The 22651-nt window shown below is 36.2% G+C and overlaps 2 protein-coding genes across 2 annotated transcripts; one reads left to right on the forward strand and one right to left on the reverse strand.

Annotated features, from left to right (window-relative positions):
- Positions 1-5411: 5411 nt before the first annotated feature.
- Positions 5412-11972, reverse strand: LOC139881369 (uncharacterized). Its single transcript, XM_071865852.1, has 10 exons — positions 11780-11972; positions 10615-11554; positions 9068-10535; positions 8769-8911; positions 8284-8558; positions 6642-8082; positions 6377-6416; positions 6050-6287; positions 5833-5941; positions 5412-5640 (listed from the first exon to the last, which is right to left on the reverse strand). The coding sequence occupies exons 1-10, from the start codon at positions 11970-11972 to the stop codon at positions 5412-5414; spliced, it is 5076 nt and encodes a 1691-aa protein (XP_071721953.1).
- A 5318-nt stretch (positions 11973-17290) lies between these two features.
- LOC139881370 (PLASMODESMATA CALLOSE-BINDING PROTEIN 2-like) lies at positions 17291-20387 on the forward strand. The gene is made up of 4 exons (XM_071865853.1): positions 17291-17342; positions 17451-17687; positions 17917-17950; positions 20123-20387. The coding sequence occupies exons 1-4, from the start codon at positions 17291-17293 to the stop codon at positions 20385-20387; spliced, it is 588 nt and encodes a 195-aa protein (XP_071721954.1).
- The last annotated feature ends 2264 nt before the right edge of the window (positions 20388-22651 follow it).

Genomic DNA, 22651 nt, shown 5'->3' on the forward strand with positions numbered 1-22651 from the left:
CCTGTAAGGGAGAAGATTGTAAGAAGCAGAAAGCAAGAAAACAATACAAACTGGATTTTGAAGAAAAAGAAAAATGCTCTTAGCTTTCATTGATTTTCAGAGACGGCATACAATAGTATTTATAGTCCTACCTTGCTAGAAACCCTACACTCAGATTTTTGTCCTTACATGCCAACAGTTGGCAATTTTTACTGACCAAGAGCACCAACGGCTCGGTAATGAAATCAAAAACCAAAACAGTTTTGCAGCTTTTTCTGTCACAAGCCGACAGAGTTAACTTCTATTTTACCTATAGTAAAAACAGTGTAGTAAATGCTGGCTAATCGTGCTTGTCCTTGCCATTTGAACTTGAGTGTCCTCTGTTTTCTGCAGACACTAAAAGTGGACATGAATCCTTAGCTTGTTGCTTTCCTCTTGCTCCTTCTTCAGTTAGGCAGAATTCCTTCCTCGTCAAGTAATTGATTTTGCAGAGTAGATACTGAGCTTTGATTCATAATGAGAGCTAATACACATCCATTTGAGTGCATTCTGATTATTCTCACAAACTAAGACGCTACTAATCAAGCATCCATCATCGGACTATGATGAGCTTGAGACTCAATCCGAATAACAAGCCACAAGTCGACTGTTTTATCGGACATTGACTCCTAACACATTACTCTAACCTGGCTAAAACTCACTGTAAAGACAATTTCAGCAACGGACATAAACTGCAATAATCCCCAAATTGACAACTGACTGAAGAACCCTAATTACCAGAACTTAAGAGAATTTCAAAATAAATAGCCGATATCGACTCGTGACAGTGTACCTAATATAACCCACATCAACTTATTCATCGCAAAAACATTCTAATGGTTTCAATAACGACTGACTCTATTAAACCCTAATGCACGAATGATGAAATTCTCACCAATTGAAGAGCCGATATCAAAGCTTGAGAAGATGAATTTCAGAAACCCTATGATTTCGATCTCCGCCAATCTGATTTCACCGTTCAATTTCCCGATGATTATGCGTAGGCTTTGTCTTCTTTGTCAAGGTTGATTTCAGCCTCTGCCAGTACTTGAAAATCGAGCCGATCAATTACTTTCTCGTATTTGTGTTGATTCGGCTCAATTGTATCAGTCAGGCTTGTGATTGAAACTGTGCAGCTTAATTTATCCGGTTCAGCTTCATCAATCAATCCTGCGGTTCGGTCTGTGTATTCAAAATTGTATGGTTCAACCTTGAGAATCAACTCAGAATCAATTTGATCGTCAATCGCTTGTGGTTTCATGCTGAGATGAGTTTCGGCTTGACTGCCGACTTCTTTCTCGACCGGTTCGATACCAGCATCGATCCCGATTCCGTCAACTTCACTGATTAGATCAGTTTTCCGATTCAGTTTCAAACTGGGATGAGTTTTGGCATAATTGCCAACTTCTTTCCCGATTAATTCATCAAGATGATTAATCTTACATTTGTTTCCGTTAATTTCATGTAAGTCAAGACTGAGATGAGTTTTGTTAATTGAATTAACAACTTCTTTCCCTGTTGAACCGTTAATCCAGTGAACCAATTCTTGATTTTCATCCGAATTGGACACTGAACTTACCGGTTTTGTAGTTTCTATTCTGGGATGAGTTTTGTCATTAATGACAACTTCTTTCCCGATCAACTCATAGAGTCGATCTCCGTCAATTACGTGGTTTACTTTGTGAATTCTGAATAACCGGTCTGACCCAGCAATTTGGTCTACCAAGTAAGCTTTTCCTTCCAGCACCTTTAGATTCCCATTCTTTACACTATCGTCCCCAAGATCATGTTTCTGCACGCTTTCATCCTTAACACCCATTCTCTTCAAAACAGACTGGTTTTCCCGCCTTTCATCTAGGTCCTCTTCTTTTCTTCTTGTTGCAGTCGAGTCCCTGATCAGTTCAGTTTCGAGAAAGCTCCCCAGCTTCAACATCAGTCGATCAGCCACAGTTTCCACAAATTGCAGCTTTAAATGCATCTTACGTTTCTTCACTTTTCTCTTGCTTTTAACAGAAGCCATTAGATTTTCGACAACTTCCATTGTTACAGGGTTTGCGAAACAACTATAGTCTACATCTTCAATGGAAAAATTGAGTAGTGATTGTCATGAAAGAATAGTGTTTGTTAGATTGGCATATTTCAAGGAGTATAAATGTCAGAAAAAGTGGTACAATAGAAATTGTGCTGGGGTTTTGAACGGAACAGGTAGATAAAAGCTTTTGGATACAATTCTGCAATTGCTGAAAATTCGGTAACTTGATACACAAGTTAGTATGGATAAGCCGATAAGGCTCCCACGAATTTATCAGATACATCAAATCCGAAGAAGTCAACATTAAGTCCCAAGTATTTTTTTTGATTCAACGGTTTTCTGAGGACTATACAAAGAGGGTAGTTCTCCCTCAACCCAAGCAATTTTAAGAATTGCGATCCTACCACTAGACCAACAGGTCCTGATTATTAAGTCCCAAGTTGTTGAGCAAGATTTGGAGGAAAATATTCAAAATACAAATTATGAATTGGCATTATCAGAGGATAATGAAAATAACGTGCCATACACGTCACAGTCTAATACGAACTTATAACAAAATAACAACTGTGCAAAAAATTGCTCGAAAGGCCAAAATGAAAGATGGAAATAGAAGAATGATGTACATTCTTTAGTCTCCCAACAAAATATTCATACATCTCTTTTTATCCGAGCTAAGTAATTTGACTTGTTTCTGAGAATTGTTTCACACTGTCGAGTAAAGTGGAGACTTAAATTAATAGTTTGCATCTCTTATCCAATAAAGCTCAACTCTTGGGAGCTGGTCGAGCCGGCCAAAGTAGTTCGTTGCTAACACCATGATAGCAAACCTGACGCAAAAAGTGAGAAGATCAAAGTTAATATACTTGGAAAACAAACGAAATGTAACTCGAAGTATAGAGTTTTTGAAAAGTAAGGAACTGAAAACTGCTCTAATTCTAATTTCGTTATTTTAACCCTTATATAATGTTTATTGTACAAAATAGTCCTTCTCATTAAACGGCCCTGACTTGGTTGTTAAGGCCCAGTTCCATCTAGTTAAGTATTCGTTAAGCCCATTCATATCATTTCATCAAAATGAGTATTCCTCATTCGGAAAAACTTAAAACTGCCCTACTTTGATTTTCGTCGCTTTAGCCCATATATAATACTCTCTCTGCTTAGATATAAACATAATTTTTTGTCTCAAATTAGATATAAATTTTGAATAGTTTAAAAAATATTAATTATATTTTTCCATTATATCCTTACCACTTTCATCATCTTCACCCTCATGTCCCTATGTACTCTCCCTCACCAATTTCATTAGGACCGGGAAAATGGGCTTAAAGCTCGGGATCGGCTCGAAAAATGAACGGTCCCGGTCAAAAAAATAAGGATCGTTTAGAAGGCGGGCTTTTTTGGGCTCGGGATCGACGAACCCGGGCTTTTGGCGAGCTCGGACCGAGCCGGGTCCCGAACTGCTCGCGGGCTTTTGTAAAAAAAAAAAGAAGAAGGTAAATATCAATTAATTTTTGTTCTGCATATTATACGAATTCAATATTTTTTCATTGTTTCACTACATTTATCTTATAAATTTTAGATGGATTTTAATTTATGATTACAGTAGTAAAATTTGGGTACTATATTACGGGGAAAAACAAACTGAAAGGATATTTTGCTAAAAATATATATCCCGTATTGAAAGTCAAGGATGTCAATAGACTCCTCGATCATATTTTAAAGTGTTGGAAGATCAGTACTTTGCACTTTGCTAGCTTGCTTACTATTTATGCATGGTTTGGATTGTTTGGTATTTATTTGTTTGAATTTTGTAAGTTTTGTTTCTTTATTTTTTCTTAAATTTTAAACGACAGTTCGAGATCGGCTCGGGATCGGAAGCGGGCCAGGCTCGGGCCTCGATTTTGAAGATCGAAAAATTTTGAGGCTCGGCTCGTTTTTTGGCCGAGCTCTGCCGGACAGCCCGTTTTCCCAGCCATAAACTTCACCCACATATCTCTATGAAGGTTTTTAATCTATACAATCACAATTATATTGAAAAATGAACTAAAAAACATGTTTTATTGATTTGTGTGAAATTCTCTATATTAGCATCTAATTTGGGACGGAAGGAGTAATTATTAATTTGTAACTAAAGATCTACAAGTTTAAGATAACATGTTAATTAATCCTTACATTTATTTATTTTTATCAAAAAAATTATTTTTCCTTAAGATTTTGTACTTTTTACCCTCTTTTTTTCTTGAAATTTACTAATTAATAAAAAAAAATTACTTATCATAATTTTACTTATGAAATCTAAAATAATTTATTTCTCTTGATATTAATGGTTTTTGGGTTTTTAACTAATAACTCCACTTCTTTTCTTTTTTTTGAAATTAATAAATCCACTTAATGATCTATTTTCAACCGAATAGAATCTACAAAAGACCTATTTCACTGACAATATTTATCACAACTTACTTTAAACAAGCTGAATTCTTGACTTAGCAATTTAAAGACTATAGGACTTGAATTTATGATGAGAAACCTAAAAGATCAAGAAGATTAAGTTGCTAAAAAGTTTATTAAAGCTATCTCTTAACATATTTCCATATACCAGTGTAAATTTATATATCACCCCCAATTTTCTGAAAGGAAAAAAAGTAACAAAAAAAAATTAAGGGGGGGCATCGTGAGCATTTGCTCTCTAAAGTTTCATAAGAATAAATAATTAATACGAATATTTTCTTTTTTCAAATAATGACATCAATGGCCTAGGATTGAAAATAATTATCTAACTGTGTCCAAGGACGAAGCTAGAACCAAATGTCGGGTAGTGCCAAAGTTATATACTCAACAGAAAAAAAATACTATTCATAAATTGTAAATATAATTTAAATAAATTAAAAAATTACACGCCGATCTTTAATGTCGCGAATTGCGATCGAATCGAATGGCGCCCTGTTCTTGTTTCTACGACAATCGTGTTCTTTTTTACTGTACCGTACGTGTTTAATTAAGATTTCATTCATGTACTGTGTAATAATGCTTCTGGGGATTCATCAAAATAATAATAATAATAATAATAATGTTTTTGGGCTCAGTGTGATGTATGTGGGCTGTTTTTGGGCTGATTCTTAAGTAACATAACAACACAGCACAAATAATTTTTTAAAAATTAGTCCCTGATGTTTTTGAAAATACTGGGTAGGGCCTTGACCCTACCAAAATACACTACCCTTCGTCCCTGACTCTGTCTCCATTGCTTGGAGGAGACATATCCTACATTCCCATTTTATGTGTAGTTTCCGATCTGAGAAAATTGCCGGAAAAATGAAGGGAGACGATCGAACTCAGTCGGCAAAAATCAATGGATGAATTATCAAAGAGAAAGACATTGAACATTGTCAGGTAGAGTTCTAGGCATTGGAAGAGCGGTGACGTATCTCAGGGGGTAGAATTTTTGAGTTTGGTCGGATGATGATGATGAAGTCTCGGCTGAATCGACTTGTCCCCGACCATGGAACTTGGCAAAACGATTGATGACAGAAAACTTCTCCAAATCCTGGCATTCCAATCTTACGTCTAACATAGAACTTCTCTTTTCCATTCTGTGTGGGAAATAAATAACCATAAGCGAAACAGTGAGCGTACAAGATAAGAAACAGTAGAGTAAATCGCCTGATGCTTAAAAAGGCAACAAACTGGTTTTATGACAATACAGAAACACATATTGTACTTGAGAAGCACGTTAAAAAATGTATGGTAAGAGTTCATAGAAATGAAAATAGGAAAATTATCACCTCAAGAAATCAGTTTCCAGCTTGTCCAGTCTAGCAACCAAAATTTCCGCAGCTTTTAGGAGGATGCTCTGTTGGTCAGTTCTCACGGATCCTCTCCTTTTCATGCAGGCTGGAAAAAGAAAATATTGTGAGAACTTGCAAAGTAGACCCAAAACAATGCTTTTTTTTTTTTCCAAAAAAAAGGTGATTATTATTATCAATTCTTACAGGTTTTCACTCTCAGTCTCAGGAACGGTATCATTCCCATGGTGCGAAAGCCCTCTGCTAGCATCTCCTAACACTGATCTTCCAACGAAGTAAACGACACTCTCGTACTGTGCATTTGCATTTGCAGAGAGGACTGAAGATGGAGGAGGTCGAAACAGTTGTTGCATAAGCTGTGTAGCCAAGATAAGCCTTCTCTTTGACTTAAATGCTGGAGGACTATCCTCGAATACCCCGGTTTCATTGTCTATCTGTTCCCAGGAATGTAGGAATAAATCAAGAACTGAGAATGATCTAAAAAGGAAAGCATAGAGAAGAGCCAATTGAATTATGTGCAAACCTGTTCAAGCCGTAGGTTTGCCATTTGGGCCACTCCGCAACTGCCACACTACAGCACAGAAGTTTAATATAGTTTAGAAAGTTAAACAGTACATTAAAAAAGGTAAAGTAGAACCAAATAAATCAGAACACATGATAAATAAATAAAATGTTGTTTGTATACTAAGACCTAGAACAGACGAACACTTTTTACAAAAGTAGAATAAAATGATGAAAAACCAAAGAAGCTAGTACAGATATAGAACTAAACACCATGAGACAATTACCTGATAGTCTGAAACCTTAGGGAACCATGTGTCACTTCTCTATGCCATGGAAGAGGTTCCAACGAGGCAATTTTACGCTTTCTTGGTCTAAGAATCAAACTCTGATCACTTGTGTCAGGTTGCAGCAACTGAGACGAAACAGGCTCAATTGCTATTGTGGCAGGGATATCCCTCGTGTCAGTTTTCATCTCATTTGCTATTGTGGCAGGGATAGAATGCCTGGTGTCACTAAGCAGACCACTAGGAGCAGCATTCTCTGCTGAATTACAAGGATGCAAGCTATCAAAAGGCTTTCTGATAAGAAGAGGCTGTTCCATAGTCTTCTGAGAGGCAATTTTTCGTGCATCATGTGCCGGTACTATTATTTCATTTTTAAATGTCCCATACTGATCAAACCAACATGGAGCCATCTGAGGACTTATGTGAGAACGTTCACCTCTACCAGTTGTATTACTGTCGCTGCTGTTATTCTGAGAATCATTGTGACTGCCAGCAAGCATCTCATGCGAAGATTCTTTTACATCAAGATTTAACCCTGGTTTTGATGAAAAATGCATGGTCCTAGAATCAAATGAAGAACTAGTGGTAGAATTTGTTGCCAAATTTCTGTTCATGAAATCAGAGCCATATGGGAACGGTGATCCCCCATGGGAAGCAATGTGCCGATCCTCCAGGCCAGAGTCTTTATTTTTGAACCTATTCACACTTCCACCACATGGATCGCTTTCTATGTTTGGCATGGGAAGTACCTGATGTGGTAAACCGTAATTTTGTGTCGTAAGATTATTTGGTCTTAAGGTCCGACCAAATGCTTCAATATCCTTTTGGGTTGCACTAATTTGTGAAGGAGATGGATCAACTAGATGCTTCTTCACAGATTCTTTTCTTTGTGAGTGCCCTACACCCACTGCATCTTGACAGGGAGATTCTTGCCGCTCATTCTTTGGATGCTCATTTCCAGCAGAGCCATGCATATTAGGAGAGCAGGCACTAATATGTCCAACTTGAGATATTTGATCATCTAACTTTTGGGTTACAGGGAAACATGTGCCCTTGCTATTATTTGATTGAAGATGGGTCATAAAAGAATTTGATGGAGGCACAGAACCCCGAGTCCCTGATGAGTGTTGTTTGGCAGCAATATTGGTCCATGCATTGGGTAACATTTGCGGAAATGCAGCCTGATGTGCTACGCCAGGTGTATAGGAAAGCTGAGAAGCTGGAGTAGCCTCCAACACTGGGAATGGGGGAGCTGAATCCAGAGCTTGGTTATGGGTGTTGATACTAGAGTTAGGTACCCCTTTGGAGGAAGCCACGCCACTAGAGAAGTCGGGAACTGATGCGATAGCAGATTTACTAGCTTGAAATATGTCACGATTGCCATCCAACTTTCTAGGTTGCAAAGTTGACCTACCCAAGGATTGGCTATTTTCTTGTTCACCTGCACAAATCACAAGTTGGTGTTGAAAATGACCCCCAGAATGAGAGCACCAGAAATTTTTTTCTAAACATTATTGAAGCACATATTTATTTTCTGTTTGTCCCCAATGACCCAGAATTGCTATTCCTAAGTTCTCCCAGGAACATTTCATGGGAAATAAGAACAGAACACAAAAGTGATCTAGCCAAGATTGAATCTTACCACCAACTTTGGAACCCGCATGAGGTGCTCGAGAACTGATTGCCTCGGAAGAGCTCAAAATTAAGGCTCCATGAGGAGTAGATAACCGTTGGGATGGTTGGCCCAATTGCAATCCAAATCCTCGTGAAGCAGAGGACTGATTTTGCTGAAGATGGCTAGCAGATCCATCAGAATTTTCCATTTCAGGAATCTCAGAAGATTGATTGGGATCGGAATTGACATGAGTTGCACTGCTAGGTTGATCCACCTTGTGCAGGAGCTCAAGCATATTCTGGCTGCGCAGAAACAAAACAATTATCAAATGGAAAGAACCAGAATAGAAGTTTGAGGTCAGAAATGGAAAACTAGTAAAAGAGTAGTGCAGTTATCAGTACCAATCAACCATTCTTAGCACATGCATGATATTCTGTCAGATGCACTAAACATTCCTAACATCTCCATGGTATTTCGATGAACATAATTTGAAAATAATAGAGCTTAATTACCCAGACTGAAAATCCTTGTTTGAGGCATATCTATCAGCAGGTCCATCTAAGGGAGCAGAGGTACCAGGTACGGAAACTGGACGAAAACTTTTTGAAGGTACATCAGGGCCTTTTGGGTCTCCTTGAAACCCAGCTAGATGAGCCTGGGAAGGTCATCCAAAAATAAAACAATTAATAATTTAGTTCTCTAGACTATGAGAAAACAAAATTTTAACAGATACACAAGTCTTTCAGACTGAAGAGCATTAGCATGATTCTGAATTGGACGAAAAGTCAAACATGTTTAAATGGTATTATACCTCATCAGTTTCAATTGCATTTTTCATAAAACGACCAGCATATCTTGACTGTCCATGATATTCTTGGTCACGGCCTTTTAAATCTAGAGAAGCCTGCTGGGATATGTACTGTGCATTTGTAGCCTGTTTTGTCCCACTAGGGGTTTCTACATCTAGATCTCCCATTGGATGATACTGAAATTTACGAGCTACAGGAGACTTTCGACTTAATTGACCTGTTGACTTCTGGTTTCCACCAGGTAAATTGTGAGAATCACTAGCATCAAAATGAACAATTTCTCTCCGATTGTGATGGGATGAAATAGGGTGGGAACTCTCACTTGAATTTTCCCTGAAATTGAATTCGTGCATTTTAACTTCCTCTTTGTCTAAATCATTATTACCCAATGATTCAATAGTCCCCTTATCCAGATGATTCCCAGGAACTCCACTATCTCTGGGATCCACAGAATTAACATTTGACCAGAAATTTAGGTTGGGACTACTTGGATGAGGTTGTACACCTTTCTGAGTAACCCTTGCACTAGGTGTTTTTGTTGTCTTCCCAACATTAAAACTGAAATCCTCCACAGGGGGCCTCTGCATTCCAGGTTTAGCACCAGTCATCGCCTCTTGAGTGGTACTTTTGTGATTATTTTGGAAATGTTGCGATGTAGCTTCACGAGCAGGTGACATAGATTCAATAAAGTTACGACCATTAGGAATACTGGGTCGTTGGCTATCAGAGTTATAAGACGGTTTACTCTGCCAATGAGCCCATGAACCAGCATCAGTCGGATTAGAAGCATTTTGAACAAATTTACTATCTGCTGGCTTCAGCAGAGAGCTGCGGTCTAACCACCTGCTAGCTTCATTGGGCAACTTCTGAACAAAACCTTCAGAAGAATTAGTTTGCCCCTGTTCAAGAAAAGGGCCAGGCGTTGATTTTTGTACATCTGAAACACTACAGCTCTCAACACCCTTTTTTGCAGCATCATTCGGCAGATAAGGTCTGGAGTTTGGCACAGAGGCAGCCTGAAAGTTCTTATCAACCCAAGCTGACTGTTGCTTGTTAGCATCATTTCCACTAAAGGGCATTTGATTTCTAGGCAGAGTTTTGTTGTTCTGTACATTCAAACCACTCCACTCATCTTGCACTCCCGCGTCACCACTTGAAGTTTCTGCTACAGCAGATTGCATAAGAGCACTCCAGCTACCGTTTTGCAAGGAGGGAAGTGCACCCAAAAAGTCAGAACCATCTGATATATTTAAGCCTCCTGAACCCGTATTAAGGCTCCCACCGAAGGCATCCCACAAATTATCATCTGAACCAAATAAAAATTTCTCTTCAGTTGGATCCAGGCTGGCAGCAGTCTGCGGAGGAGGAACTGGCGAAGCTACCTTTTCATGGGAGGTATCTGATGAACCAGCAATCTCTTGCCTCCCTCTAACTGCTTTCTCGGACGCATTCCCTAGGCTGGGGATGTACCTGCTGCAAGTTCCCCAAATTAAGTTCACTACTTAAGTTTTGACCAGCACTAGGACCACATACATTTCGCCCTTCATACTCCTGTCTAGCAACAAATCCCCCATCCTGCATGCTGACTTGATTTGGAAATGCAGAATATTGATGACTTGGAAAAGAAAAACCATTTGTTGTTCCGGGCTGCATCGTGGGTTTATTCATTTGAGCTTGAGATACGTGCTGGCTTGTAACATCCTTTGAAGTTGAGACAGGAACACCAAAATGAGATTGATCAACTTGTTGCGGAACCATGCCCATTAAGCGCATAGTCTGGACTTGTTCAGGAGAAAACATAATGCCACCGGGAGAACCTTGCATGACAGATGAGCCACCATGCTGTAGCAAGCTCATATTACCTGCCAAAGCCTCAGATTGCCATGTACGATTAGACGTATCGTGAATTGGAATACCATTGATCAAGGCTGGTGATTGGTTGCTATGTTTTGAGACAGAGGAAAGTGGGCCCATGGAACTAAGTTGCCTTGTTTCTTGTTGCTGGAACAGGGCCCTTTCGATATGTTGCTGCCTTTGATATTCTTGCATTTGCTTAAGCATGACTTGTTGCTGTAGAACTTGCATGTCACTAATACCTGACTGTTGTGCAGGCGAAGGCTGCAGCAGGCCCAAGTGCTGTCCACTCATTTGCTGCTGACCCCCAAAAAAATCATAATTCACTGGAGATTCAGTAGACTCCAAACTGACTGAACTTTGCTTCAGATCATGACCATTACCTAGATGCGAGTCAATAACTGATGGGCCTCGAGATGTGAAATTACGCTGATCAGATTCTGTATCCACTCCCAGAAAATTCGTCTCGTTCTGCCTTCCATGGAAAGCCTGATGTCCTTGCATATAGCCATTTAAATTCAGCTGTTGGTTCTGAGACTGATTTCTGGCAAACTCGGACTGAAATGGCAATTGAGTAAAGTTGTTCAGGCCATGTGGCAAGCTTGAAGAATGACCCCGCCCTCTCTCAGAATCAGCTAAATCCAATAGAAAACATTAGCATGTTACACAAGCGTGGCAAGTAAACAGCATGAAAGTTCCTGATGAACCCAAAAGTCATGGCATAGTTTTTCATCATCACTGATGATAAACAAAGGATCACCAATACAGACAGTACAGCCCAATAAATATAATAATAAAAATGAAAAGCAACATCGCCAAGATCAACAACACTTCCTGATGAACATGAGCATAACTAATACCTGGTGGCTGTATGTTGTAATTCTTGAAGTTGGAATGAATATTCGCACCAATTTGTCTCTGGTTTCCAACCCACAAATTGTTACTTTGCCCTGGCCAGGTGCCGTCCGAAAGCTGCTGATGGTGCTGACCCTGGGACAAGTTCTCTTGACCAAAGAAATTGTGGATCCTTTCTCCAGCTTCGTTGCCAGGCATCGATAACCCGCCAGCAAATTTTTTGCAGCTAGAGTTATGTGAGCAGATACACTCTACCTGAAAGAGTTATGAATTAAACTCAGAACGACTACATGCGAGCAAACTCAACAAAACAATAAATTCATTTAAACACCAGAGTGAAACAACTACAGACTGTAAAACATAACAGTTCGTCAACTTAAGTAGTAAAATGCAAAAAGGAAAAATAACAGCATGATGAGTTAGATATCCTTAAGAGCAGTGAAGCAAAAAGGAGCACAATCCAGAATATAGACCCATAATTATTGACCTTCTCTTTGAACAATGTCTAATTTAAGTTCGCATCGTATTTGGAAATCTCTAACTGATGCAACTTCCACGGGTCACCTAACAAAAGACTAACTCAAAGAAGATAGCAAAAATTTCATCTGTCGACAATTTGAATTGTGTTTCTAAATTCTAAGTTTGCAAACATAACATAACAAGAATACAAGGTAATAAGCAAAGAATAGCAGTGTGAGAAAATGCAGAGAAACGTGTCCCTGAAAGAGAAAATACAGTCCCCTAACAATTAACAAGGCAGCACGCACCAATGCGCTAAAGCTCTCATTTTCTCATGGGATCGAAATAAAGCAATGAGCTGCTTCAAAGCTCAATGAACTATGAAGTAGCTCAAAACAAACTCTTGCCCATGTTTTCTAGCTGCACAGATGTAGAAAAAGTAACGACAATACACCAAGACAAACAGAAAACTTGAACTAATTCTTCCATATCCTTCCAATTTCGAAGTAGCAGGAAAAAGACTAAACCCCCAATGAAAAATTGAATAAAAAGGGACTAAATCCCGCCCCTCAACAAGTTCATTTTCGAAATCATCCGTCCTATTCAATAAAGAAAAAAAAAAAACACTAGCTATCACCGTTGAACAAGAAAACGCAAAACAGCTTGGATTCAGCAACTACAATAACCATTGATGAAATTTTTTTCGGGACGAGAGAGATTGCTAAGGAAACATTAGGGTTCATCGACAGATAAAGAAAGAAACAGTAACTCACAGTGTCAATTTGCAGAAGAACCGCCTGAAGCTCAAATTCGATCCTTGAAGATGATACAGTGTAATAGGCTCTCTCTAAGGAAGGAAGATAGAGAGAGAGAGAGAGAGAGAGAGAGAGAGAGAGAGAGAGAGAAAGAGAAAGATTAAGAGAGAGAAAAAGTGATCGCAGAAAGTAGTGCGAAACTTTCAACGAACACAGAGAGAGAGAGAGAGAGAGAGAGAGAGAGAGAGATAAGCAAAAGTTAGCCTCGGGTCCGAGCCTCTTGGTTCGGAGGAGTGTAAATGGGCCAAACCCATTATATTTATGGGCCGAGAGTTGAAAAGACCAAGTTGGGTCTATGAGTCTATCATGTGACTTGCACAGCCCATTTCTTTGTCCTATATTAATCTGATGGGGCCCAATTGAAAAGACCCGACCAAATTGGCTTGGCATAGATTTGGCATTCTAACTATGCGTACATCCATTTTTGTACATCCCAAATTTTTGTACCCTTTTACCCTCCATTTGATTCACTTTAATTTTCCATTAAACCAATTTCCTATCTACTCGGACCGAACCGATTCTAGTCACAATCTTAACCAATATTGATATGTGGAGTACCTGTATCTAAGTTCAATTCAATCCTAAGTCGTTATCCTCCTCCAAAAATCAAACTCCGACAAGTCGTCAACATCACCGACCGCCGAGGAAGAGATGGCGATGGGGGGTGGTGGCGGTGATGAGGTCGTCACCAAGGAGGTGATCGATTTTGTTCGGTTGTTGGAGAGCGAGATTGACAGGTTTAATCGGTTTTTTCTTGATAAAGAGGATGAGTATGTTATTAAATGGAAGGTGATTTCCATAATGAGATGTGCATAGTTGATGGGATAAAATCTCTCACTGTTGTGTAAATTCTGGTCAAATAGATTAGATGCACTATTTGAAGGCTATTAGTGCAAGAATATTACTGGAAGAGATCAGTTATGGGAAAGATTGAGCTCATCCAATTTTCTATATAAATTTGAAATTTGAAATTGAAATACTAATCTAACTTTTCCTTGGAGTGCAGGAGCTACAAAATATAGTTAAATAGGCCAAGATCAAATGAAATATGTGATGAGCAAAGGGAGGGAGATCGTTTATTTTTCATGGAGATATGGTTTTGTTGGAGATGGTAGTGGGTGGCGGTTGTGGTTGTAGTGGATGGAAGAACGAGCACCATTTTTAATTTAAAAAGTTAAAGATAATTAAGGGATGAAATTGGAGCTCAAAATATTAGCCGACTAATTGGGTTATGTGATGATTATATATATTGGTTTTGTACCGGCTGGACCGAAGTGAAAGACTCGATTTTACATGAAGGGCATGTAGAGTAAATTTGGACGAGGATGTACATCCCTGGGATGTACAAATAGCACGCCTAGACTTGGGGACCAAAATGGCACGAATCACGAAGCTCTCGCTTTTTTTGGATTTCTCATTTTGTTTACATCGCTCAATGAATATAGGGCAAAAAAATTGTATCCGTTGATTGAAATTACACTCTCATTTCTTAAAAAGTGATCCATAACTTGAGATAATGATGGTCCGTTTCGATCCAGTTCCGATTTAAAACTAATAGTTTGCAGTTTTTAGAATTAGTGGAGCCGAATAATTCGTTTTTCAAAAATTTCGATTCAATCTTAATTCTGTTTTTCATATAATTTTTTTTAAAATGATAATCAGAATGGAATCGCAAGAATTTAGTTTCGATTTGATTTTAGAATTGGAATCAAAATTGTATTGACACGTTCAGCTCTGGTTTCGAATCATATTGTGGCCATATTTATCAATAACCTTTAAAAAAAATAAAGTGATCGATAAATATGGGATGTTTTAGGTAAAAAATTTATATGATCTGAGTGAAAATTTTATTCATTCCAACTTACCTAAAACGTTACATATCTAATCTAATTTTAAATAAATACATATTTAATTATTTCGTTTCGACATGTTCCGTATTGGAACAATCTAGGTAAATGGTTACTTGAAGGTCAGACCAGTTACTGTTCATTTGGCAGAGCTTATTTGTTTATCAACTTCTGATTATTTTTAAGCTCAATTGAGCGTTTGATGCATAAAATGAAAAGAGCTTACAGCTTTTTTAGACAAAAACACTTCTAATAATAATTATTATTTCCGTCTCAAAATAAATATAATTTTTTATCTGTAATTTATATTGAAAAATTTGCATTTATTTTGAGTCGGAAATAATATGTATATTTTAGACAGAAGCTGTGAAGCAAGAAATCATGGTTTCCCGCTTATGGGAGACACGGAGCTACATAAGCTTCACAAACTCTTATCCTACATAAGCTTCACAAACTCTTATCTCAATTTTCCAACTTATTATTTAAAATACCAAATATATTCTAAATGAAAAAAAAAATGAACCCAAATTTGCTATGAATTCTTTTCCATAAATCCCAGCAATGAGCCCCAAAATTTTGACGACTCGTCTTCTCCTAGCAGCTGCGTGCATATCCTTCTACTGAAAATTCGATAAATTCTATTTGTTTATTTTTCTCCTATTACACCAAAATTTAAATAATTTTTGACAGCAGACGATTCTGTATCATAAAATCAAACAGACGATTTGGACAACCAATTGCTTCGATTTGAATTATCCGGATATAGCTACTAAATCAATTTATTTTTTTATAGTGAATTAGATGAATATACGAATTTTTGTTGATTCCATAATTGGATTTCTTAATTTCTCATATTATTGATTGGGTTTTGTTGTTCTGGTGAAAATCAATTTGAATAATTATGGGGAAAGTTTAGCTGGTCGAAGTGTCAAATCTTGGTGATTGTCGTGAGAATAATTGATACTTTGGAGGTTATGTAACATAACTTATGTTGAAGTTTATAGGCTGTTTTGATGCTTTGATAAACCAGGAAGGCCTTTGTCAAGATGCTCATGCAATTGAAGGACTTGTATAAGCAATTGACGAAAATTACATGTCAAGGAAAGTTTGCAGCCTGGAATCAAAATTTTAATTAGAGATCTGCTCCCAACCCTTCGTCCCAAAATAGATACAAATTTTTCAATACAAATTACATATAAAAATTTATATTTATTTTAAAACGGAAATAGTATTATCTTCGTTATATGATAATATATCACGTATTAGTAACATGTATATTTTCTATTGTGATTTAAGCTTGTTTTTATTTTACTACAGATATTCATCGCTTTTTTCACTCACTCACTCACCCAACCAACTTTATACATTAACCAGATTTTAAATTAATTTAACATGATCAAGTAAAATAAAGAAAACAAGTAAATGCAATGAGTTATATACAAATTTATTAGGTGATTGTAATCTATAGATAAGTGAATAATTAAGATTTGAATTTTTTTTAAATCATATTGTTTTTTGAAAGTACTTCTAAAGTGTATTGTTCTAATTATATTCATCACTGAATGATATATTAAAGATTTTATAGTACATGAGTAATTCTTTTGAAAGAAATACAATAAATAATTAAATTAATTTATAATGATATATACTTTTTTAATTTAAATATTGTTTTACCAAACACGTATTTATAAAAAATCATACGAAAATTATATTCTTAAAACAATTTTATCGGACATCAAAAACTTTTCATTTTCATTCGAAAAGAAGTGTTTTGATCAGCAGTAAGATTTATTCAAACGGCCATTAGCTGTTAACAGCCGCATTCACACGACCACACCGAGACCAACAAAGCAGAATCCCAAGTTACCAAAAGCCAAAATTGCTCGACTCCCTATGTAGCTTTTTCCATCACCCCCTATACTCACTTAACTTTTATTTTCAGGAAAATACGTGTGAGGTACGAAAATATATTTTCACTGACTCACTCAGGAGTAATTTTTAAAAATATTTTATAAAATTAAAAATGAATAATTTTTTTCTGAAGATTAAAAATGAATAATTTTTTTCTGAAGATTAAAAATGAATATTTTTTAACTAGTATAACTAAAAATATGTAATGAATTAAATTTTAAATATGGTGTAAAAATTTATATAGTACATAGAGTAAATTAAATGCTGACAACAGACAGGTAATAGTAACTATTATTTAGTTCCATTGATGTAAGTACTTTTTCTTCCTTCATTCTGCTTTACTACTGTCCGTATTTTTATCACTCTCTTTCTTCTCACTCACTAACCCGATTACTCTCTAGGCACCGCCATTGTTATCTTCTCGAGCTCAGAAATCAAACCCACTTCACTTTAGTTAGTTCTAAGCTCTTCAAGTTGAAAAAAAATGGCAGCTTTAGTACTCATTATGCTCATTTTCGCCATGACTGGACATTCAAGTAAGCTTTTTTTTTAGTTCTATAATTCTACATCTTTCTTTAATAAAGTCTCTGTTTTTTATCTATCTATCTATCTGGGTTTTTTAAACTGAGATCTCATTTGGGTAGGTGCCACGTGGTGTGTTTGCAAACAAGGAGCTGATGCAATATTGCAAAAGACATTGGACTATGCTTGTGGAGCAGGAGGTGATTGTAGCGCTATCCATGAGAAGGGAGCTTGTTTTAATCCAAACACTGTGAGAAGCCATTGCAATTATGCTGTCAATAGCTTCTTCCAAAATAAAAAACAAGCTCAAGGCACTTGTGATTTTGCTGGCACTGCCACTATCTCAACTTCTGACCCTAGTAAGTTGTTTTTTTGTTGTCAACATTAAGATTTTAGGGACGAATTTTCAAAACTTTTCAAACTTAAGGGGGCAACTGGCCCCACCACCAGCCCTTAGATTTGCTGAAATTTGAAGTTGAAAGCTCAATAGGGATGCAAATGCAATTCTACATTTTGTTGAACTATCTATCCTGTTAAAAAAGTTTTTTTATTGTGATAAGGTAAGTAATCCGGTTTGGTAATTTGCAGGTACTCCTGGCTGCATTTACTCTGCTAATCCCGGGTATGCTTTCATGTTTCATCCGTCTATCAATTAGTCATTACAGACTGTTTGTAAAGTTTGATACTCATTCATGTTTGTGTGTTTGTGTTTAGTCATTTAAGCTTCATTAGTGAGAGCCCTGGTAATGAATGTAGTCTGTTTGTAAGTAGGTATATATATAGAGGTTTACTCAGGAAAGTCGATGCTAATTACTGATGTAGAACTGCTTCCTTAGGATTCTTTAGATTTTCACTTCAGAAGCTCTGAATCTTGCAAGATAGATTCTTTTTTAAAATCAACTAGCTTAATTAATGCGCCTTTATAGCTAGTGAATTCAAATTTGAATGATTTATCAGTGGGGCTTTAGATAGAAGCGGGACCGTATCCTTACTGCATAAATGTTTTTTCAGTCATTATCAAAATTAAGTAGGGCCTCTGGTCAAGGCAATGGTTTTATTTTCAAAATAAATGTCTTTAACAACGGTATTCTTTAGTTCAAATCCTCCCCAACTAAGAGAGTTGCTTGAAAAAAAACCATTTTTGTCAACTTACCCACCTTGGATCGGTGGCTCATGTGGACACAATGTTGATATTTCCATTAAGTTTTATGCAGCCAGATTTCTATCGCAGGATAATGAAGTTTAATCACGTTAGTCGAGAAAAATAGTTCATTTAGTAAGAGAGATGGGAATTGATTACAGTTGAATAAATTACAAACAATAATCTTTTTTCCTTGCTATATTGGCGATACTGATCCACTAGCTATCATGCAAAACTCAAATAGTTGGTGCTGTTTAAGAATAAAAAGTGATACAATCTATAGTCCTCTATATTTTTAATGAAGTTAAAGTTCTTTCTTTTAGACCAGCAAACCCTCGGTGGATTGGCATCAATTTCTTTTCTTTAGTGGGAAGATGATAACTTTTTGAAAGAATTTGAGTCTCTATCAATTTTTTTTTGCACTTTAGGCTCCAAAGAGTACAAAATTTGAATACTTTTATCGTCAAATGAAATACATGGGCTTTTGATCATAGTCTAAACAAGCCCTTTTTGTCATTTTGACTCGTTTGTATATACGCTGCATGATGATGTTCCTGAATAGTTGGCAATCTTTAGCTGTGACTTTTCTTACTTTAGTTAAAGATGCTGCAATTATTGGGATCTGTATGTATAGTATTATATATACTACAATAGCGTCTTAGTAAAAGTCGACATTTTGTCTTATAAAACCATTTGCTAGCTCCCTTTTTGATTTATATATGCTTCTCAATTATTTGAATTCACATGTGTGTGGGATCCACATAGATTTTCACTATCAATGTCCAAGTTATTGTCATTGCATTCCAGGTCTCTCCAGAGTATTCATACTGGCGAGCTCACAGGTCCTTGTTGGCATGAGGGGCTTGTCAAAGTCATTCTTTCAGTGGAACCTCACTTTTCTTTTCCTTTTTTCTTATCTACACTCTTAGCCACACTCTTGCCATTTTCCATTGCCATATTACTATAGAGCATTGCTTGTTATTTCTGTTCTCACGATAGAATCTTGCTTCTAGGTCCAAGTAGTCTTAACTCTTAAGTTCTGTTTCATGCCATTGTTTACTAAGGTGTGCTGAGAAATTTTGGTGAACCAGTCTTCAAATTGCTACTTGTTATTCTTTTATAATCCATTTTAAAAAGCAAATTGTACCAGACCAGATTGGACACTTATCCTCCGATTTTATTTCCTGCTCTTTTCTATTTACACTAAGATCGTGTAATCGTCTAGCCCATAGCGTTGCTAATTTAAGAACCTAGGGGATAGGACAATTACCGGATTCCCTGGTGAATGTAGCCACTGCTGATTTTATTTATTATAATACTCTATATATATGTAGCATGATCACTGGATTATTATGTGATAATTCTTTTGGGATAGTACGCTAATTAGTCCCTATATTTTGAGTAAAAGTCCAAACTTGGTCTTTTTTTCAAAACCGTATGGAAAGTCGGGGTTTGTTTTCCTTCTAAAGGTCAGCAAGCAGAGACCAATTTCAAACGTTTAGAAAATAAAAGGACGTCCAATACTGGACTTTCACTAAGTTACTGAGACTAATTGATGAATAGGTAGTATTTTTCACCTATTTGCAAGCTTGTTTACTTGTCATGTGCTCATGTTGCTTGGAGAAACTTGATTGATTTCTATTCTGTACTCAGTTCCGGCACGACACCTACTGGCACAACCTCTCCGGCGACGACCACTCCGTCAACCACTACCACAGTGCCAAACACCGGCACCACTAATCCGTACTCGTCAACACCAGCCGGAGGAGGGATGTTAGGAGGAATCAATGGTGGTACCTCCGGACTGGGACCCTCGGGATCTGGAATGAATGACGATATTAGTCGTGGTGGGCCCCGACTCCATGCCAGCTACTTGTTCATGATTCTCTTCATAACCCTTGTGTGTTTTCAGGCTTAATAACATCTCTTTCTCTACTTACTTTTGTTCTATCTATCTCTAATCTGCGTATGTTTTTTCAGCTTTTTTGTATGTACATCTAGATCATCTCTAAGTAGTTTTAATTTTCTAATATGAAAGAAACTGAAAAAAACTTCTGTTGGAGTATTATTATTATTATCACTATTATTATGTATTATTTGACTGTCGTCTTTGGTAAGTCATGCTTTTACATTTTTACTTGGTGGTTGGTAGTTATAAAGTACCCAAAATTTAACCGTAACCGGTTTAGATTCATATCAAGTACATGCGAACCTCGATTATATACCTCCGTCTCAAAAATAGATGTAAATTTTTATATATAATTTGTATTGAAAAATTTGCATCTATTTTGGGACGGAAATAGTAATACCGAGGAGAAATATATGGACATAACATTAAGGAGGGTTTTATAGTGAAAATGAGGCAGTACTTTCGTCTGCGTTTTGGGATAAAATTCCTGAATATAATTGTATATAGTTTGAATCGTCACATTTTTGTTAGGAGGTAAGGAAATAACTTTTTTCATTCATTATAGTTCTAGTAAAATTCCATATTCCGTTTATTAGAAAAGGTAATGATCCGTCAGGTTCTCGATTAATCTTTGACAATTTATTAATCCGTTTTATTCCAAAAGAGAGAATTTACCGTAACTTATTAATAAATTGTTAAATGGAAATATTAATCCATTTTATTTCAAAAGAGAGAATTCACCATAACTTATTAATAAGTTGTTAAACGGAAATAAGGGAATGCAAACATTTAACTTAAAAAATACTCTTTCCGTTGTACAAATAGACGACGTTTTTATGTTTCTTTTTGTCTTTAAATAGTTAACGTTTTGAGAATATCAATGCATTTTTTTACATTTTTATCCTTCCACTAACTTTACATCACATATAATTAATAATTTAATTAAAAAAGAGAAAGGTTAAAATTGTAAAATAAAGATGATATTTATATTAAAATTAATAATATTGGTATGCGTAAAAAATTCGAATATGTTCACTATTAGTAATAAATAATAATCTCTAATCTCTCTATTTATTTGCATTAGTTAATCTTTTTTTTTTTAACACTATCGCATAAGACTTTAATTCATTAAAATTCTTAAAGTGTAAACTAGTGAGCGGTATGTAGATTTTTATGGCCAGTTCCTACCGCTTCTTACCTAAACAATTAGAATGAGAGATTTATCTCATGGTTAGTGAAGAGACCTAAAACAGGTATATGGATTTGGGTCAATGTTGGATCAAAGAATGAGTTTGGTTGCCTGAGAAAAAAAAGTCTGAGTTTGTCTGTCTGGTCCAGTTTCATTATGTTAAATATACATATTTTAATCAAAACTATTTTTTTAATAATTTTTTTCATATAATAATTTTTTTTCTAATTTTTGTTTTATATTATAACAACTTTATATATAGTCTATATAACCAGTCATATTATATGATTATATATTTATCAATATACACTAAGTGATTAAATTATAAAAACTTTTTACATTCTAAACAAACACATAATCATGTTATTATACTTAAAATTTAGCTATTTTTTTACGGTTAGGTTTAAAAAAAGAAGATAATTTTACAATTAGTTAAATTCAACGGACAAAAGTTACATTTACCTTCGTCTTCACATATCATACGTGACGTATTCCTCTTCTGTGTGCCTTTCACTCAGTCACCTTCACATAAATTTTCCAGTACTCAAAAAAAAACTCTCCATTCTCCAAGATTGTGTATGATTTCCGCCATTGTTAGGTAGTTATGAAAGAAATCCAGCCATTGAGCGGTCTCAAAAACACTCATGCAAGCGGCAAATCCACCATTAATGAAAATCAACAACTATCAAGCTGCAGCTTCGTCAAACAAATGGTGAGAAAAAAATAAAAAAACCCTAGCTTTCTCTAATGTTTGTTTCTGTTATTGGAAATGTTTGGTTTCGACCCCCCTTTTGTGTTTCCTTGCTATTTTTGGAAAAAAGGCGTCAGCTTTGTTATGGGTTTTGGTTGATAAATGATAATAATAATATTGTGTTTAATCAACAAGAAATCTCTATGTTAGTTGATTGGATGATTATTTGATCAAGTTGGTTTTGTAAAGTTTTGATTTTTATCTTTTTTAAACGGAGATGAAGCAGAGTTCATCATTGATTTGCGCTTTTGTTATGAACTTCTGTGGGTGCTTCAAATGCTTTTGATTTGTGATTTGTTGTTTTAAGTTCAAGTGCTGATATGATCTTTCTCG

Source organism: Rutidosis leptorrhynchoides, unplaced genomic scaffold (genome assembly GCF_046630445.1).
Source record: "Rutidosis leptorrhynchoides isolate AG116_Rl617_1_P2 unplaced genomic scaffold, CSIRO_AGI_Rlap_v1 contig148, whole genome shotgun sequence".
Lineage (NCBI taxonomy): Eukaryota > Viridiplantae > Streptophyta > Magnoliopsida > Asterales > Asteraceae > Rutidosis > Rutidosis leptorrhynchoides.